This window comes from Pelmatolapia mariae, linkage group LG17 (genome assembly GCF_036321145.2).
Source record: "Pelmatolapia mariae isolate MD_Pm_ZW linkage group LG17, Pm_UMD_F_2, whole genome shotgun sequence".
NCBI lineage: Eukaryota > Metazoa > Chordata > Actinopteri > Cichliformes > Cichlidae > Pelmatolapia > Pelmatolapia mariae.
In genome coordinates this window covers 21,855,069-21,875,841 of record NC_086242.1, presented here as the reverse complement: position 1 = coordinate 21,875,841, position 20,773 = coordinate 21,855,069, and the positions used below count along the sequence as shown (strand labels likewise).

The 20,773-nt window shown below is 40.7% G+C and overlaps 1 protein-coding gene across 1 annotated transcript; it reads left to right on the top strand.

The window, feature by feature from the left end:
- Nucleotides 1-2,473: 2,473 nt before the first annotated feature.
- LOC134615688 (CD9 antigen-like) lies at nt 2,474-20,516 on the top strand. The gene is made up of 8 exons (XM_063460273.1): nt 2,474-2,730; nt 12,723-12,825; nt 17,618-17,715; nt 18,327-18,401; nt 18,491-18,592; nt 18,707-18,796; nt 19,032-19,115; nt 19,901-20,516. Exons 1-8 carry the CDS (start codon nt 2,662-2,664, stop codon nt 19,964-19,966), a joined length of 687 nt encoding a protein of 228 aa, XP_063316343.1. The 5' UTR covers nt 2,474-2,661; the 3' UTR covers nt 19,967-20,516.
- Nucleotides 20,517-20,773: the final 257 nt, after the last annotated feature.

Sequence of the window (20,773 nt, the reverse complement as noted above, 5' to 3'; positions counted from 1 at the left end):
GTAAAGCGCCAATGACTCGAGCCGTCAGTGCGTCTGCTCTCTGATTGGTCAGCGAAGAGGCGCGGAACATTGCTGATTGGCCAAACGCAATAATTATGTAGTAATTACTGTACTTAAATAATATTTGTCATGATTAAATAAATAAGTATATATATATGTTTTACTGAGTGTTTTACTGAGCCGTCTGAGTGAATAAATAATGATGCACATGAAGCGTGTCGCTCCCAATGAAGGGATGGAAACTTACTAGGATTCGAACCTGCTCACTGTACCTCTTTTTTTTTACATGTTTTATACAAATAATGGTTTGATATGGAATTAAACCTCATTTGATATTTAACTTTAGTTATTAATTAAATGATTCTGTTTATTCACAATATTTTGGGGGAATATTTTGTTAATTTCTCACATTTTATTTGCTTAAAATAAATTACAGGTTGCAGTTTTATGAATTTCTTGTGATGGATATTAGCCTATAAATTAGATTGTTGTAATTTAATAGCAATATAAAATCATATACTCTGCGTTAAACCTTTTGAATGATAATAAAATATGTTTGCTTTTAATTTCGATGTTGTTGCACTTTCTGACTCTTACCACTAAGAGACGGCAGACTGCAGATTATCACAGTTTCTTCCTGTGTCTCTAACACGGTTCAGTGAAGAATAAATCGTTGTGCTGCTGCTGCGCAGGGACAGATTGCGTTTGTGTGAAGCATGAAAAATGCTGAAAATGTGGCATTGTCTCCTTCACCCTCCTTGTCCTCCTCATCTTCCTCGGGATGACCGTTTCAAACGCAAAGGCGGTTTGAAGGGAAGTGTTGTAACGGGATGAAAATATTAACGGAGGACCACACACACGCACGCACGCACGCACACACACACACACACAGCATGAAGGTTGTTGTTCTTGCAGTGTTGTTTCAGAGTCAATCTTTTTCACTCAAAGAGGTTTGGTAAAGATTCAAATTCATCTTAATCTGCTGTTTGATTTTGTCTTAAAAAAATTTCTAAATTTTGTGTTTTCAACATCCTCAACTCTGAATAGACTCCAAAACACCACAAAAAAGTGAATGTTTATAAAGACTAAATCATAAAAATGATGCCCTTTCTCCTGTTGGGTTACAGCTGTCACTGCTTGCAGTTTTAGTTTACTGGTCCTTGTGAGCCGAGCAGTACTGTACTCCTTTATCACCATCAGCACCATCTTCCTCACCATCACTGTGTCTGTGTGCAGCTGCAAAGAGCAGCGGTGGGCTGACCGCGCACACTACCGTCTTTGTTCTGCAGAAGAAGAAGTAAACACTTTGCCAGCAGACAGAGGGAGAATATAGCCTCATGACAAACACACACACACACACACACACACACACACTGGATTTGGTTGGTTATGACCTTTGTGGCATTTTGAAAGTATCAAGGATTGTAACATCTAGTCTTTTTACTGAATCAAAGGGAGATGCTGGAGTTTCATGAGTTTGTGCTTGTCCTTTAAATTCAGTCTTGCTTAATACACAATATTCAAATTACTGTCACCTTACAGTAATCCTGATACTTGTACTTGATGTGTTCAGTTTAGTTATTTGCACTCCCTTTCAAACTACTTCCAGTCTTCTTCTTCTTCTGGCATTGTTACAGCTGATGACCTGCCTCCATCTCCTCCTATCCCAGCATCCTTCTTCTGCCCGGCATTTCTATCTTCATCATCCTTCCTCCAGTATGTCTTCTCTCCCTCGTCTGCATATGTGCAAACCATCTAAGCCTCTCTGACTCCGAGCTGTCCCCCGTCCTCCGCTTGCTTCCAGTGAATATCTGAACATGTTCAGCTTGGCCTCCAAACCAACATCACAGCAGGGGGTTAAGGTGTAATTAATAACTACTACTAGTTAGCACCTCCACCCACTCCACCCTGCCAGCAATCTCTTCTTCTTGTGCACTCTGTTGCTTTGGATGGTTCTACTGACTTTCATTCCTCTTCTCTGCAGAGCATCCTTCCACTTCTCCAGGCTCTCCTCCACCTGCTCCCTACTTCCGCTGCAGATCAAAGTTTCATCTGCATCTGTATTCTCTATAGATGTTTGCAGATCTCCAGTAAATTGCCCAAATTGCTCAGAAATGTAAATTTTTACAGTTGCAGCATTAACAGACACCCCAGAGTTGCTTTTCGAAAGACAAGTGTAAACAGACTCACACGGCTTACAGTCAAACATTTGAATGTTTGAACTCTGATTTTGATTCACGGTTTTAATAAATATGAGAGAACACAGTGTTTATTTCTGACTGTGGTATTTATTTCAGTTTCTGAGGCTGTTCTCTGTAGATTTGACGGAAACGGGATTTTTGTCAGACTTGTGGTTTCGTTTTTAATAAATCTGGAGAATTGTTTTATTCAGAAGTTTGATGTTCGGTCCTGTGATGAACAAAAGTCCAAACAAAAGACAAAGACGGACAGAGATCTCTCTCTGTGTGTGGGTGTCGAGCAGTCGATGGTCTGTTTCCTCCCAGCAGCAGCTGATCTGATCGGAGGCTGTCCGAACTGAGCCGAGCAGAGCCGAGCAAACGGCGACAGGTCGACAGCAGGAACCACGAACATCACTGAGCGATAAATAGGAGATAATTTCAAGACTGAATTAGTCCGAACACGGCTGAACACTCCGCAGGGATGACGGCTCTAACTAGCTGGGAGCTGTGCGTAAAGTACGCGCTCTTCATCTTCAACTTCGTCTTCTGGGTAAGTTTAAACACGCGGGATGAAATATTGAAAGCTCCAGCCGCCCGTGTTTATTCATTTGCGCACAGAAATAAGTCTTCATCTCTCAAATTTGAGCCTGGAAAGATGAAAATGTATTTTTGTGTGATGTGATTTGTGTTTAACAGAGACGAACCGAGGAGCGTCTTGTTTTGATTTAGCCTATGGCATTTTGAACACTAGTGTGTTTTGTTTAAAGTCGTTCCGGTTTGTGTGTGCTCTTTTATATGAAGCTGATAATATTAATTTTGTGTTTGTGTAACTATCCACTAAAATCGCACTTCGCATTTTTCTGTTTTCTTGTTTCTGACATTCTGGGATCCTGTTGCAGCAGCTGTAGACAGCTGACAAATTAAAGGAAAAACCCACGGAAAGCGTCAATAAAGTGCAGAGACATGACAAACCACCGGAACAGCTTCGGTGCTCCTCAGAGTAATAAACGGCCTGCTAGTTGATGGTGTTCATTTCTGGTGACTTTAAAGTTTTGTTGGTTTTGCAGTAGTTCAGAAATCCAGTAGGGGGCGTAGATGAGCCTAACACGTCATTCAAAGACAGAGCGGTTGCGTAATCAAAAAAAAAAAAAACAATCTGCGCTTTCACCTCCTACTCAGGTGTCCTGTGCAGCGAGGAAGCTTAAGGCAGTCTGAAGGATGACTCCTTAAAAGTCTGAATGATTTCTCAGGGCAGAAGTCAAAGGGCCAGCCTCGGGTCCACACCTCCACCTCAGGAATGTAAAACACTCCTTTACATGTTAAAAGTCCTGATGTACATTTTAAATTCATTCATCAGTTCAAAGAAATAACTTATTTTTTATTATTAAAATGAAAAAACTCTCACAAATCTTATCGTTTTATAAAAAGTATTTTTACTACCACCTGCTACACTACAAACTCATATTGAAAATGAAAAAAGAAAAGGCTAAAAATCTGAAATAAATCAACCATCGATCAACCATCTTCTAATCTAGCTATCCATCTCAGGGTCTGAAAAGCAGGGTACACCCTGGACTATATGAACTGAGTTAAAGGGAATCAAACGTCTGATTTGTTCCATATGGGACATTAAAGTGGAATATTAAGTGCTTCCTTATTGACTCTGGTAAGCTATTGTTGATAAGCTTCATATCATTCAGCACACAGGACAGATGGGGATTATTTTGAAATGTGAATCATCCAAAGCTCCTCTGATGGAGTCTACAAATAAAAACATGGAGCTGAAAATGAGCAGAACAAATCTTTTTAAGGATTAAATTATTTGTACCAGTTTTTTCACTCATTTATGTTGAGCTGCTCACTCACTTTCTCTGATAAATGATCGAGTTCAGTCAAGCCATCAGAGTTTGAGCTCAACAAACAACAGCAGCTTATCACTAAAGACATCCTTAGAGAGAGCGAGAGTGACGAACAAAAGACAGGCAGGGAGAGATAACGGAGGCCGGAAACAAAGCCGGCGTTGTTGGTTTCACTGGGTCCACTGGGAGCCGATGCAGCGTTGAGTTACTGCAGCAAACAATGAGTCTCCCAAGAGGTGTGAGGATACACCTGTGGAGTTTTTGTTTGTGATTCCTCTGAAACAGCTCGTCTTTTTTTATCTGTTTTTAAAGCCAAACGCAGGAGTATGGAGGTAAAACGGGCAGCATGAGTCCAGCTGTGCAGCACAGAGGATAAACTGGAAGAGTTTTTATCTTAAAAACAGCACTCAACATGTTTGTTTCTCTTTGTTTCTTCTCAATCAAAGAGCATACTTTTAAAATGCTTTATTCCAATTAGAATCAGTTACGGCTAAGCAAGTCCCAGAAACTGCAGTCCTCTAGCATCCACTGGAGGCACTATAGAGTGAGGCAGTTTCCACAGACTCCAGTATTAAACTGCCCAACTTATCTGAGATCCCCATGTTGGTATTATTCCTGCATTGCAATAACGTGATTAAACTGCTGTGATATTATAGCTTTGAAATGTGAGGGATGAGAAAAAGAAGTGCCTTTGTTTACATAAACCTCTTCTGAAACAAACGCTAAGCATTTCAAGTGTTTCCTTTATTGATTTATATAATATAATAAATATATTATCAAGTTAGGTTTGCTGTTAGCTAAATTGTTGTTACTCATGTTGGTTTGCTAGAGATAGTTTTTAATAGCATAAGCCAAATTCTGGGCTAATTCTAACTGAACGCTGAGACAATGTGATTGGTTAGGTGCAGCGTCACCAACATTATTGTGATGATATAGTAGGGTGACCAACTGTTCTCTTTTTTTAGAAGTCACTTGCTGACTTCTAAAAGCTTATATGACATATTTTTATTTCACCATTCATTAACCGCACAGAGAAGGCATAGTTTAAATATGTTAAAGTTTTCTTTAAGCAAACTGTATTATTAAAGTTCTTTATGACTGGCGCAAGTGTCCTCTTTTTTGGAAATCAAAATGTGGTCACCCTATGATATAGGGATAACTTTAATGAGGCTTTGCAGACACTTGATGTTAACTTGGACACTTTGAGTCAAACGGACTTAGAGACCACGTGTCATGAGGGGAAACTGGGTTCCTTGACCAGTGGTTGCTGGGAATGTGATTGTTAAAGCTTCGGTCACACAGACCTAGAGACCAGTCAGTGACAACCACCCTGGCAGCCACGTGTTGCTAGGGAAAATTAAGTATTCCCCAACCTGTTGCCAAAAACCTTGTGGTTGCTTTGGAAGTTTGCATGTAGATTTCCTCTCCAGCTACTCTCTGAGCTGTAGTGAGACAGTGAAAAAAAGATTTCCCTTCAAATTAAAAGTTGTCCCCTTTGTAACACATTGGCTGCAGCGCTCAGACACAGCTTTTACTTTGAAGGCGAACCTTGTCCATTTCCCATTTTCCAACCTTTACTGCTTTAACTGCTTTAGCAGTTTAGAGTATTTGCAGACAAACTGCAGACAACCAAAAAAACCAGAAGGAGGTTTTTGGTGCAGCAGCTTCTTTAGAGCTGATTTCCCTCAGTGAGAGGCAGAAACCTCCAGGAACTACTGCCACATTTTTTCCCTAGCAACTGGCGGTTGTATCACGTCCAAATTGGCAGACTGCTCTTGAACAGTATGTGCATGATGTCACCTAAAAAAAGCAGAAATAAACATGTTTACAGCCTCTGTGCTCTCTATGGATGATTTAAACCTTTCTATGAATTGTACTGTGGGTGAATTTATTCATAATTCATCCCCATGGAAACTGACATTAGTGGTGTGGCCACTTTGATTTAAAGGCTGTTATTGAAGCCACATAAATGAAAGATAATCAAACTTTAAACTGAATCATTTGATATAAATCTTTGTTCTTCACACAGGAAGCAGATTTTCTCTCAGCCCCGAGTCTAGCAGCCAATCAAACTGGGAAACACAGTGTCGATTAACATTTATGAGCCACATGTGAGGTATGTGGAGGTTTTTATTAATGGTGGTCCACAGTGAGTTAGGAGTTGACATCTTGTTTCATAAAGGAAGTGTTAAAGGAGGTAATACAAGAAGCACTAAGGCACCTTTCCCGAGTATTTAGAAAAGTCAAGAGGTGTTAAATGCCTTCACCTGCGTTAGACAAGCTGGATTATGCAGCACACATCCACTCCCCCTCTAGCTCCTCCCTCAGCCAGGTGAGTGCTCAGCAGGGTGTGGCTCACAACAAAAGCTGCCTCTCTCTGTCACCTCTCTTCGTTCTCCTTCTCCTCCTCACTGTGTGACACTCAGGACGCTTTTTCTTCCATTTTTCTGCGTAAGAAGACATAAACAGATCTGAGCACCATGAAGGGACAACAGTGCATCAAGTACCTGGTGTTTATCTTCAACTTTCTCTTCTGGGTACGTAGCCTGGTTTGGTTTGGTTGGCTTTGGATTATGCTGCTTTGTTTGATTGTTTGATGGTTTCTGTGACTGGATCAGATTTCAGGAAAGACTCACAATCTAAAACACAGGCAGATTTTATGTTTGGCTGGAGCCACAAAATCTTTAATAATTTGACTATTTTTGATGTTTTGGGAGCTTCAAACCTCTAAAACCATCATTCGTGCTTTTGTCGTCGAGACTTTTTGAAAGAATCAAAGTGGCCTCACGCAAACCCACGCAGCACTTCCTTCTGGGGAGTTTCAGCTCACAAATCTTTGCTTTTAATTCGCTTCCAGTCTTTATTTTATGTCCCACACTAATCTCTGTAATCAGGATGGGGGGGGCTTGTGAATTGTGGTCAGACGGATGGATGACTCACTGTTGCAGGAGCTTAAGGAATTTTCTAGAGGGGGAACATTTCCTAAAAATGTTCCCCTTTATGGTCAGGTGGAACTGACATGGAATGACACAGCACATCTGAGTTTTGACATAATTGCTAAAACTGATTCAAAAGTTAATGCAGTTTAACGCGAAGGAACGAGGATGGGCAGGAGACCGAAGAATGTCATTTCTTTGACTGCAGACAGATGGACATGCTTGGAAAACATGTGCAGAGCGACTCAAAATGAAAGAGCAAGATAAACGAGTGGCTAATTTGCTCAAGAACTGCAGTGACTGTAGGGCAGCATGAAATTACAGCCTGACTTGGTGGTTTGGTGCAGTGCATGCAGCATGCAGGACAGAACAAAGAGAACCGGCCGGGTAGCTTTGAGCCACTTTTATGTTAAGGTGATGTCACACTCACACACATACAGGTGAGAGAGTGAATGATCCCCAAGCCTCCTGATTAATCTCCAGGATGAGGGATTTTTTTAAATGTATGTATTTATTGTGAAATTACAGAATCAAGTCTAAAAATCACAGATTTTAAACAGACTGTGAATAAATGGCATTAAATCTGCAAAGAAACTGCTTGCAAAGAAACAGTTCTCAAACTGTGGGGTGTGGACCACGAGGGGGAAAATATACAGGGACGCTAACAGCAGCTTCAACTAGTGCAGTTCAACTGGAATGCTTTTTAAATGGTTTTGATAAATGCAAATAAAAACAGGTTAGACATGAGGTAAAACCCGAGGTGTAGGTCTGACCTACTAAGTATATATTAAAAAAAGAAATGATTTGCATATGACTCAGGTGTGCTGAAGCTGCGCTGCTAGGATGTCAGGTCATTATTTTACTTTGTGCATCTGTCAGAAATTTATGCCAGCACTGATGAGAGGACTGGAGTGAGTGATAAACTTCCAGGGGACTGGACAATGTGTAGCTGTGTCTCTGCAGTGCGTCACCTCCGGCTGTTAAATGGTCTTTTGCCCTGTAGGACTCCATCTCATTGGTGGACCACCCTGCCCTCTAATTTAAGTTCGTCTATTGCCCCATAAAGGATGCTACTGTGATATGTGGAAGATTTTTATCTGTGAGTGTTTGAGTCCTCTGCATCCACGCTGCCTGCTGTCGTTGCTCTTGTTACCTCACAGTAGAGAGCACAAACAGCTGCTCTGAGCCTAATCGCTGTTTTGACGGTATGTGTCCATGGCTTTAGTGTGTAATGACACCAAAATCAGCTCTGACTCGACAAATGAGGCGACAGCGTGATCTGAGGCACGGCCCCCTCCTCCAAACACAAACGTGAGATTAGACTGATTTTACTTTGAGTCGGCCTCGAGTGTTTCTGATTATTAACCTGAAGAAGTTTCCGATAGTGTGAAGAGCTGTAGGTTCAACAGCACCACTACTTTTTTATCACACCTGGAATCAGTATTGCTTCACCTGTCCTCACAAGCAGTTACACTTCACCAGACTCCATTCACAAAAACTGCAGTTTTATTTTCCAAAACATGGGAGAAATTCTACTGTTTTGATTCGCTGTTAGGTGGCACCAGCCTGTGCATCGCCAGAACTCCCAAACACTAACCTCATCATGGTTATTGTTGTTTCTGCATGGCTAATAGTGCTGCAGAGCAGCTCTGTGGTTAATGAGAGCCAACATGAACCTCAGGGGAAAATGCTGTTTTCATCTCCTCCACACACAACACTCGAGTCCCTAGAGTGTTTGTGGTTCACTAATACCAACATCCCCAGCATTCAGAATGCCAGACTTCCTTTTTCTTTTTTCTATATCTTTTTTTTAATTTATTTTTTTAACAAAGTGTTTTTTATTGTTACAAATTAATGACAAAAAATGTTTATTTGGGTTAATTCATGTTAAATATTCTGAAAATGTTGGTAATGGTGCACTAGATGAGCGTGAGTGTGATGTGAGAAGGCTTCTCACTATGTTTGAACTCTGCTATTGTTCATAACCAGCGATCTTCACTTTAATTTACTGAAACTGAAACTGAAGTGGACTGTGCGTGCCCTATATGAAGCCGTATGATTTGTAAGATCGTTCCTCTAAACTTGGCTGAAAATCGAGTTTACTCCCTCAGATTAGTGTCTAGGAGGCTCATGGTTTGTGATAAAGTTACCACCTGCAGTTATGAAAGCTGAAACTACCCACAGAGACTAAAATAGTTTTCATAGCTGACTGTAAACATTTTTGCTTTTTTAAAGTAAAGCGTGATGTTTTAACCTGAGTGTAGACAGGGATCGACTCACTCATGGAGCCTCAAGTGGACAAGAGGAACTGCAGTTAATAGCGCATTGATAATGTCTCAATATTCATATACAGATACTGGAATTTAAATCTATTGATCTGTGGAGAGATTCATTTGACTATCTGCTGACTAGTCTGGACAATATACTATATATAATTAAATATGGATGATTAAATGAAGAATGAGTGGAAAGTTATCCATTATAGATTAACTAATACTTGCATTCAAACAGTAGCAGGTAAGATGTAGTACTTTACTTTCATGACATGTTGGGGTCATTTCTGACTTCTGCTGTCCATGACGGATATTTTAAAATGCTCTATTTTCATGTTAACATGGACTCCTGCTATTCTAGCCCTGTTTATTGCAACACAGTGTAGAGATGAGAAGTGGAAAGTTGCATTAAGACTGAGTGACACTAGTAAAAGATGCAGGGGCTTAAACCTCACTTAATTCTTTATAGAGCGAGTGGTTTGATCAAACAATGACTGCAAGGCAAATAAAGCAAACTGATCCTGCATTCTTTAAGCTCGAGGCTACGTTTGGAAAGATTTACTGATGATGATCATAAGGTGTGCCTGGCTGACTTAACGCTGACAAACCAGCGATGGGATGATGTCACATGCTGACAGTTACAGGTGTGGCTCTGATTGCTAGAAGATTTCTACTTTCAGTTTACTCACATTGAGGTCACACACAGGCTAAGTCGAGCAGCCCAAGGCATGTTATATTTGTCATGTTAATAGAAAATGACCCTCCTTATGATGTTTCAGGCAGGTCTGTGCATCCCAGTTTGGATGACTGACTTATAGGTAAATCTGACATGGAGCCAGAAACCCTGCTGAAACACACAGTTGTGTAATAAAAGTGAATGAAAGCAATGGTGTTTGCTTTTAGAGGTGTATGAATTATGCAGCTGATGCCTCTAATGCTCCTACATGTTTACAGCCTGATGCTGTTTTAGTCTCTGTAGGGAGATTAAACTTTTCTGTAAAGGCTTAAACTGAGTTCATGCCTGCTCTAGCTTGCAATTGACTACAGGCCTCGCCCACGAGTATTCATCTTCATGTTTTATCTGTTGGAGCATTTATTTGATAACCTGGCACTACAGTGTTCACAGTACAGTACAGCCAGTCAGCTTGTGCTGTGGGTTTAATGAAAGTCTAGTATTGTACAGAAAACAATGGCGTGATGATCCTCCAACTCAGTTGGGTATTTACAGCTGTGCTTCAGCATGTTAGCTAATACTTTTTAATGAATTAAATATTTGCTATTTGAAACATTTTAATAGATTATTATTTAACTCTAACCCTCTGTTGCCTCTAACGCCCATATTAAGGTGTTTCTTTGTTAAGGATTCTGGTTAACAACAATAAAAGGATGATACATTAGCTAATGCTAGCATACAAAACTAACAATGAAAGCGAATTTTTCCCAATGACATTAGAAAACAAGGTAAGCTAGCTGCTACGCTTGTTGTCATATTATTTGTATGCCTTGGTGAGCTAACGTTGGCTAGAAAAATAAAGCTGGCCAACAGGGTGGAATTGTCAGACAGAAGTAATTTAAAATTTTGAGTTGATATCTCAAAATTTTAATTTGCCAAATATTTTGGAATTGTATTTGGAGTTATATTTGAGTTAGTCAAACTTTCAAGAGAGAACTCAAGACCTTGATTTACAGACAGCACCCCCACCCCAAAAAACCAAAAACCTGAATCATGGTCAGCAGACTGTAGGAGGAACCAGACGGAGGACATGTTGGGGCAAAGTGTTGCCATTTGGCCTGAATGCTTCATGCTGTGTGCTTCATATACTCCCTGTTGCACAACAACAGACGTCAGCGTCATGCTGCAGGACATTATGGGAGTTATTTGGGTGGCAACAAAGAGTTGATGTAAACTGTTTTGTGGTTGGTGAGGTGATTCTGAGTCATGGTAGTGGGTAATTACTGTTTGAGACAAAGTATGGCTGTCATTTATTTATCTGTGGATGCCTTCATATCTAAGTCTCCGTTGTGCAGAGGCTCCACATGTACTGAAGTCATGTTTCCTGGATGGCTCCTCTGTGATTGGGTTGGTCTGGATTCAGGAGAATAAGCCGGGCAGCAAGTCGAACTTCATTCCTCAAATGTTAGCCTCATGTTCACCTTCAATGAAATGAATTCTTATTCATCCACACTAACATACTTTGATTTGAACATGAAACCATTGCATTCCATACTAGCTGCACATGGTTTTGCAACAGTGAAGCGTCACATCATCATACCTTACAAAAGCCAGTTGTTCTTTCATTTTGCCCTGAGCAGCTGTTTTCGAACACCTGTCTAAACGACTGTGATGGGTCCATAAGTTCAGTGATGATGAGCTCATGGTCTCAGTAGTTTTCTGTGTTTTTTTTTTTTTTTTAAACACAACATCAGTTGTAAATCACTGTAAAGCAGGATTAATCTGGTTATTGTCTAAGGTAGGATGCTTTATACTCGATCAGCTGCCACTGTGTGGGTGTCCACCTCTTCATGTCTCTGCATGCTGTTTAACCCCCAATCTCTAAATAATGTTCACATCAAACACTCTCCTTGTTCCTGCACGTCTCAGATTATCGTGCTGTTATAGTCTGTTTCTTATGAGTTAACTCGGATGTTTAGGATAAAGTTGCCTCTGATGTACTGTACACTGCAGCATCTTCTCCTTTGTTCTTTTGTTGTGTGCTTTATTTTTTTTCTACAGTCATCGTGCAAGTATAGTGTTAGGACAGTTGAGTGCTGTGAGGCAGGTCCAGGTGAACCCTGTGGTTTCAGTCAGGTGATACTTCTCAAATCCAGCCTCATTCGGGCTTTTCACTTCTTCTCTCTGTATCTAACCGGTGATGTGTTGCCTGTGTCTTAGACCCCCAGAATTATCCACCCGCGCCTACAGCTGTTGTTGGATTTGATGAAAGTGTCTGTTAATGCAACAGACTTGAGCTGTATGTGCCTTCATTATTTTAAGAGTGGATAATAACTCAATAACAATTTGAAAAAGTGCTCCGGTGCTGCTGGCTCTGTTAACTTACCTTGTTGTGAGCACAGTGTTCTTCCAAACATCAGGAACAAGTTCACGCGTGCTGTAATGCCTGCTTTAGAAGCATTTCTGCAGATTCAGACCACAGACATGGACATAGCCTCTGCTGGTATGAAAAATGAAGTCTGCGTCAAACTGCCTTTAGACCTGCATTGGGGGCTTTTATGCCCAACAGGGGGCGACCCTTGTGGTTGCATAGAAGTGTAGAGGCTCAGTTTCTCTCTGACTTCAGTCCTTTTCTTGGCTCAGTTGCTAGTTTTTTATCTTTTTTGCTTAAACCACAGAGAATCTGTAAATATCTGTAAATGAGGGCAAATGTGCAAAATGACATTAGTATTTGAATATTGTCTCACAGAGAGAACATTAAACCTCCTTCAGAGACAGTAAACATGTTTTTCGTCTTGCAGCTGGCAGGAACCGGCGTGCTCGCTGTGGGACTCTGGCTGCGTTTTGACTCCAGGACGGCAGGACTGTTCGAAGGGGAGGAGTCGCCCTCCGTCTTCTTTACGGGTAAGGCCTCTGCTGGTTAAACCCTGGATGCAAAACACTTACATGGAAACAAAAGACCATGAAGGAGAATAACCTTAAGGATGGCAAGAACCCTTTATAGAGCAGAGGTGAAGCATCTTAATCGCAGCAGCTTCACTTTTACATTTTTGGATATCTCACAACCATAAACCACAAAATAACAAAAAGAACATACAAAGATTCAAAGTGCACAGAAAGACGGGGAAATGATCAGCTCCTACTCCACTATCATGGTCTTTGAACCTGCCACGGAGTGATAGTAGTGATGGTGGTGGTGGGTGTTGTTGTAATTACAGCTGACGTGTCTGTAGTGTAGCTTTGACGCACATTACGAGCCTGCTCGTTTTATCATGCTGTCCTATCAATGTGAAGTCTCACACTGCTCATTTCACTCCAACCAGCAAAAACCGTGCCGAATAATCTGCAGCTGAAAATAGTCCCCAGTAACCGCTTCGTCCTGTTTATTAACAACCACAGTGTTGTGTTTCTAGAATGAAATCTTTATATTTGTGGAGGAAGTCATAATTTCAAATTAAATGCACTACAGCTGCATTTAGCTCTGTGGGGCTCTGGACGTGGATATAACCTGACCTCAGAGAGGCGGGACACTCGGAGGGCAGCTGAGGCCAAAGTTGGTCCACAGCGAGGCGGCTCGTCCAACCCGGCAGATCCCTCCACACATAGCGCTCATTCTTCCAGGCGCACAGGGACTCCTTTGTTCTCAGACTTCTGTATTCCCGGAGGAACTGTCCCACCCTCCCGTCTTTGTGCTTCACATCCATCAAACTGATAAGAGAAGTGGGCAGAGAGGAGACGGAGGACGGGCCTGACATGACAAACATCTTAATAACGGCTTCGGAGGAGTATTTGTGTGTGTGGCTCATGCGCTCACTGTTGTTGTTATCCGACAGCCTGTTTATGATTCATCCTCATGAAGTCACCATTGAAGTGTCGAATCACCGCTCTAAATCACCCTGCAGCTGATTCCCACTCACCAGATCGTGACTGAAGGTGTTTTTGATAAATAACTCCTCATTAAAAACAGCTTCTGGTGCCTCTCAGGCCTTCGTGTCTGTTCAAATCAGAGCGGCAGCAGCTCTATGAGCCAGAATGCAAATCACTGATGTACATTTACATTTTTAAAAGGCATGAGCAGGTAAATCAGGGCTGATTTCCAATCAGCCTTCCACATGCACCTGTACACTCACTGACACTTTATTAGAAACAAAGCATGGGTTCTGTTAGAGTTGATGCTTTTGAGATTGTCATTTGTGCTAAGATATACAGACGTGGACAAAATTGTTGGTACCCTTTGGTCAATGAAAGAAAAACTCACAATGGTCACAGAAATAACTTTAATCTGACAAAAGTAATAATAAATAAAAATTCCAACCAAATTAAAACCGATGAAAGTCAGATATTGCTTTTCAACCATGCTTCAACTGAATTATTTAAAAATAAATAAATAAATGCATGAAACAGGCCTGGAAAATGTGACCAAAGGGACATGTTAATCCAAGGTGTGTCAACTAATCAGCATCACAGGTGTCTACAATCTTGTAATCAGTCAGTGGGCCTATATGTGGGACTCCAGGTAGTCACTGTGTTGTTTGGTGACATGGTGTGTACCACACTCAACATGGACCAGAGAAAGTGAAGGAAAGAGTTGTCTCAGGAGATTAAAAAGAAAATCATAGACAACCATGTTAAAGGTAAAGGCTATAAGACCATCTCCAAGCAGCTAGATGTTCCTGTGACTACAGTTTAGGGCTGGGTATCGTCACTGATTTCTAGAATCGATTCGATTCCGATTCACAAGGTCCCAAATCGATTCGATTCGATTTGCCTCAGTCAGAAATATTAAAATTCTGATCACGTATCAGTACATTTCCATATTTTTATATCTATAAAAAGAAAGCTGACACTTGAGACTTTATCAAAAGTGTAAGCATCACAGCAGATGCCTTTGTGTCAAAGTAACTGAGGATAAAACACAGAAAAACATGAAGGCAACTTTCCTGGCCTGGGATTTTATAGCAGATAACCTTAAAAATATTCTGCAGTAGATCAAAAACGAAAGAAAGTCATTAATCAACATATGAACATTACCCGATGCTGCTGAAGTGAAGCAAAGTTACAGAGGTTTTATTAGAGACACAGCTAAGTGTTTTGCAATTTTGCATAATTTTAAAAAGTTTAAATTTGTTCAGTAGCCTGTTGAACAGCAGAAATGAGGCTTTCTTTTCGGAAGTAAGTAAAAGGAAAAAACAGCGGTCGACAGCGCTGTAAACAACGGTAGACTTGTGCGTAATAAGCAAGTGAATAATGCAGAAAACAGATTTTTAGATGGGAAACTGTTCTTGAAGTATACACACACACACAGAGAGAGAACGAGCTCTGCATGAAGTGTGATTTTTATCGTGGTGGAAGCAAAACAGCAAAACTAAGCGTGAATTTGTGACGATGTTTATGTGACGCAATACTGTGTTTACGCCCTTTTTGCAGAATCCGTGTACGTGCTCTCATTTACTGTTTTAGCTATTTGGTGGTCTAGAAAAGAACACTGTCCCAACTGTGAAACATGGAGGAGGCTTTGTTATGTTCTGGGGCTGCTTTGCTGCATCTGGCACAGGGTGTCTTGAATCTGTGCAGGGTACAATGAAATCTCAAGACTATCAAGGGATTATAGAGAGAAATGTGCTGGCCAGTGTCAGAAAGCTTGGTCTCAGTCGCAGTCATGGGTCTTACAACAGGACAATGACCCAAAACACACAGCTAAAAACACCCAAGAATGTCTAAGAGGTAAACATTGGACTATTTTAAAGTGGCCTTCTATGAGCCCTGACCTCAATCCTATTGAGCATCTTTGGAAGGAGCTGAAACATGCTGTCTGGAAAAGGCGCCCTTCAAACCGGAAACAACTGGAGCAGTTTGCTCATGAGGAGTGGGCCATAATACCTCCTGAGTGGTGCAGAAGTCTCATTGACAGTTACAGGAATCGTGTGATTGCAATGATTACCTCAAAAGCTTGTGCAACAAAATATTAATTTGTGGGTACCATCATTTTTGTACAGGCCTGTTTCATGCATTTATTTTTTAAATAATTCTATTGAAGCATGGTTGAAAAGAAATGTCTGACTTTCATTGGTTAACATTTATAGAATTTTTATTCATTATTACTTTTGTCAGATTAAAGTCATTGTGAGTTTTTCTTTCATTGACCGAAGGGTACCAATAATTTTGCGTGTGTGTGTGTGTGTGCTGATAAAATGTTTCTCGTTATTAGGTTTTATGCTTCTACGATGGAGGAAGCAGCCTCGTCGCTATAATCTTCCATTACACATTTAGAAACCACAAGGTTCTGTTCATCTAAGGTGCAAGACTGCTCACTTTTTACACACGTTAGTCCGTTGAAAGGTCGCAACCTGTACGGGGTGCGACTGGTTGATAAGTCATGCCTTGTATGCAGTGTTGGGAAGGTTACTTTTAAAATGTATTCCACTACAGATTACAGAATACATGCCCCAAAATGTATTTTGTAACGTATTCCGTTACGTTACTCAATGAGAGTAACGTATTCTGAATACTTTGGATTACTTAATATATTATCATGCTGTTTACAACTACATGAATGTCGGGCTCGTAGCCGAAAAATAGCTTTACTTTGTTGTCTGGGTCAACTTTGCTAGCGAGAGACAGAGAGAGGCGTTGAAAGGCTGCTCCAACGGAACTTATTGTTTCGGAGGAAAACACGAACACGGTGTACAGTCGAGTCTTAATAGCTTACTTACAACTGGGCTCGTCAGGCACTCTTCTTGGCTGCAGTGGTTATTATTATATTTACATGCTTCCAGCTCCCGTTTCTGCTGGATGTTAACTCGTACTTTTCCACTCTCCTTTTTCTCCCTCCTTGCGCTCACAGACACATAACGGGTATGGCAGTCCATTCTCCCTGCAGCACGGACTACACTGCCCATGAGGCTACATTCTTTAGGGCTATGCCTGTAGCATTCTGCCTATTAGCTTAGCACAACAACAACAACAAAAAGGCGCTCTCTCACCCAGGAAACACACAGTCGCAGAGAGAGCGCGTCGCCCTGTAACCATGGCAACCGTAACGCTGCCGCCTGGAACAACAGAACATAGCTGTCAAACAAAACCCAAACAGTCCTGACCCGTGACAATATGAAACAGGAAAATACCGCCGTGTAATCCATTTATTTCAACAAAGTAACTGTATTCTGAATACCACCTTTTTAAACGGTAACTGTAACGGAATACAGTTACTCATATTTTGTATTTTAAATACGTAACGGCGGTACATGTATTCCGTTACTCCCCAACACTGCTTGTATGGTATGGCGAGGGGCCACAGACACACGCACAGACAGACACACTCGCTCAGATACGCATTAAACAGTCACGTGGATAACTGAACCTGTTCTTAATCCTTTAATTTTTTAAAAATCTGTGTCAACAACAAACCTAAGAATGGAGCATCAAGTTCTAACGTTAAACTGTTGAATTGAACATCAAAGAGTGAATCGCATCCCATTTAACAAAACAAAAAAAAAATGAAATGACTAACAGTAACTTTGAACCAGGTGGTGCTGATATCACTGAGGTTGAGATCATGTGCATAAGTTTTAATTTAATCGTGTCTCCTTTGTTTGTAACTGGCCTTGGGAACTTAAAGGCACAGGTGACCCCAGAATGCTTGTTTCCTCTGGCCCATGCCACTTTAATCACCCACCATCTGAACGTTTTGTTGCAGGCGTGTACATCCTGATCGCAGCGGGGGCTCTGATGATGGTGGTGGGCTTCCTGGGATGCTGCGGAGCCATCAAAGAGTCGCCTTGCATGCTGGGACTGGTGAGTGATTTCTTTTGTGTTTTACTTCTCCACATTAAAGACTGGTGACTTTGCTGTGAATCATGAATTCATGCTCAGATTTTTCAGTCGGCACATTTCAGAGATGTTTGGGCTGTAATCACACCGATCACCAGGAAAGACTCCTCAATGTCACCACAAGCATGTTGGCTGCTGCAGCTCCATCGGTGTGATGTGACTGTTGGTGGCGATTCGCTGTTATGTTTTTACAAAATGTTTTTGTCCTGCGATTGAAATGGTCATATGAAATTGGTGGATGTGATCACATCTACTCTGAGCCGTCATTTTAAATATTAAATGGCTTTAGTTTTAACTTACATTTCAGGTCATCTCTTCCTTAGTCATCTGTTATTTGAGCTCTGTGCACAGAAAAGGTGAACAGCAGAGCTGGTGCACAACAACTTAAAAGTGTTGATGTTATGTTCACCACACATAAATCTATGGTTTTTATCACTGGCTGAGGAAACATTGGACAAAAGTGACAGATAAAAGTAAAAACCCACTCCGAGTTTCCCTTCAGGACTGATAACATTCCTGCTCACCAAATAAAATCATGTCTACACTCCAAATCTTCTTCTTGTTTTCCGGTTTAGTTCTTCTTCTTCCTGCTTCTCATCTTCGCTGCAGAAGTGGCTGCCGGGATCTGGGGTCTTTCCAACAGCGACCGGGTAACTAACTCTCCCTTTCTGTCTCTCGCATGCATGCACAAATTCTTTGTTGATTGACAGGTGTGTTGACTTTGTCCGTGTGTCTTCAGGTGGTGGAGGACATCACAGAGTTTTATAAACAGACTTACGCCAACTACAAGGACACCAAACAACCAGCGCTGAAGGAGACCCTCCGCCTCATCCACTTTGGAGTGAGAACACACACCTGGACATCTTTTATGCAACTTGTTTCCTCATTTTGAAACAGAACACATGGCTCTCTTAGATGACTGCCTAACCTGTGTGGGCTATTTCCCCCCCTGCAGCTCGACTGCTGCGGTCCAACAGGAACAGTGATCGATGCTGCCAGAGATATCTGCCCCAAGCAAGAGGGGCTGGAGGTCCTCGTCACCAAGGTAAGGCAGACTGCAACAAAAGGGAGATGACCTCTCATGTCACATCGTGTAAATTTTTACTTAAACATTTTAAGATCTAAGAGATTTGTACTAAAAAGTGCTACAGCTAACATTTTTCTCTAGGGTATTCTGGCTTTGTAGAAATCAAGCTCACATTTGCATCAGACATTTGGTTTAAAATAAGATGTGGAGCTCACACCTGTTTTTGCTTCACTGTCCTGCTTCCCTCCTGCAGAGCTGTCCCGCTGCTATTGACGAGGTGTTTAACAACAAGCTGCACATCATTGGTGGAGTCGGCATCGGCATTGGAGTCATTATGGTGAGTCTGCCACTAATGCACATGTACTGAAACCTTAAGTAAAGCTATCATATGGTTGTTAAATTGGCACAAAGCCTAGAAGTGGTAATAAATGAAATCCTTGTTGTTGTTGTTTTTTCTTCTTCTTTTTTTTTAAATGTGTCAGGACAGCTGGTTTAGAAAAAGCCAAGTGTCTCATTGTTCTAGTAGTGGGTCTGGCTCATGATTTATTTATTAAAAACAAAGCCAATTCACAAATGTTGTAAACCTGGCCCCAGTAGGGGCAACATCTGTGGTTGCAAAGACACTTTCATATGTGTAGAAATCTATGAAAAATGACATTACTACTTACTTCATATATGACATCAATAAACACTTTACTGCTGAGTTTATGGCTCAGTCATGAGTACAGAATGCTAAATATGAAGTCTGATGATGACTAGCTATGATTTTTGTTGGCTAGCTACCAAACGATGTGGTAGTTTCACACTAACTAGACATTCTACTTGGTTTGGCCCCTGAAATTTGACTGGCCTGCCCTGATGCCACCAAAAAATCAATCCCCAAGGACAATTTTCTTTCATAGAAGAACAAGAAAAATATTAAATATTTACATTCAAGAAGGTGGAATTAGTTATTTTTTTTCAGGGTTGGTCCATTTTTATCATAGAAAATACTTAAAATGAACTTATCAAGATTGTGAAATTTTAAATAACCAAAATACACAATTATGGAAACTTTGACACTTTTGTAAACAGTGTGGTTTATTTCTTAATGCCACATTCCTGTGTCCTGTGACTCTGCAGATCTTCGGGATGATCTTCAGCATGATGCTCTGCTGTGCCATTAAAAGGTCTAGGGACTATGTGTAAAAACCCATGAAACGCCATCCACCTTTAACTCTGCTGCTGCTTCAAATCATTTAAGTAAGAATAACAATATTTGTCCCTCCGTGTGCTGCTTGGGTCCGTACAGGATGGCCTCGTCGACCTGTGAGAGTATGGCTCCTTTTCAATGACGCCCCTTTAACTCCTCCACTCTGTGGGGTCTGCAGCAAGTTATTTATACCCAAAGTAACCTGATAAGTGATAACTGATACAATCTTTTAAATCAAAAACCTACTTTTCATAATAGGACAGGTTTGAGCATATGCAGGTGAAAGGAGACTTTTGCAACTCTGCTGCCCCCTGGTGGACGCCCCATTTTCTTTAAATCCTTTCTTTTTAAGTTATGTTTACAAAATCTGCTAAACGTTTGAGCTAACAGGGTTTTTGCAGCTAAATGAATGTTAATGACCCATGTTTTATTTTAAAGCTGCGTGTTAAAAGCTTTGATTATTTTTTTATTTTATAAGTTTTATGCAAATGATTTAATGACTGCAGTTCATGTCTTTAAGATGTCAAATAAATGAACTAAAACAAAGATTTGTCTTAAATGGAGTGCTTGCTTTGAGTGCTAAAGGGGTACAATACAGTCAAATGTACAAATGTTAAAATTGCATTAAATGTTTTCCTAACATACTCTAAAAAATTAAAAATGAGATTAATGGGTTATTCAATTTTATTTTATTTTTTTAATATAAGGTTTGGCTAACACTTGTGTACAACTGAATAAAAAATTACATTAAAAAAAATAACGAATAAAACAATTATCTGGACTTGAATTTTTGTATTTCTGTA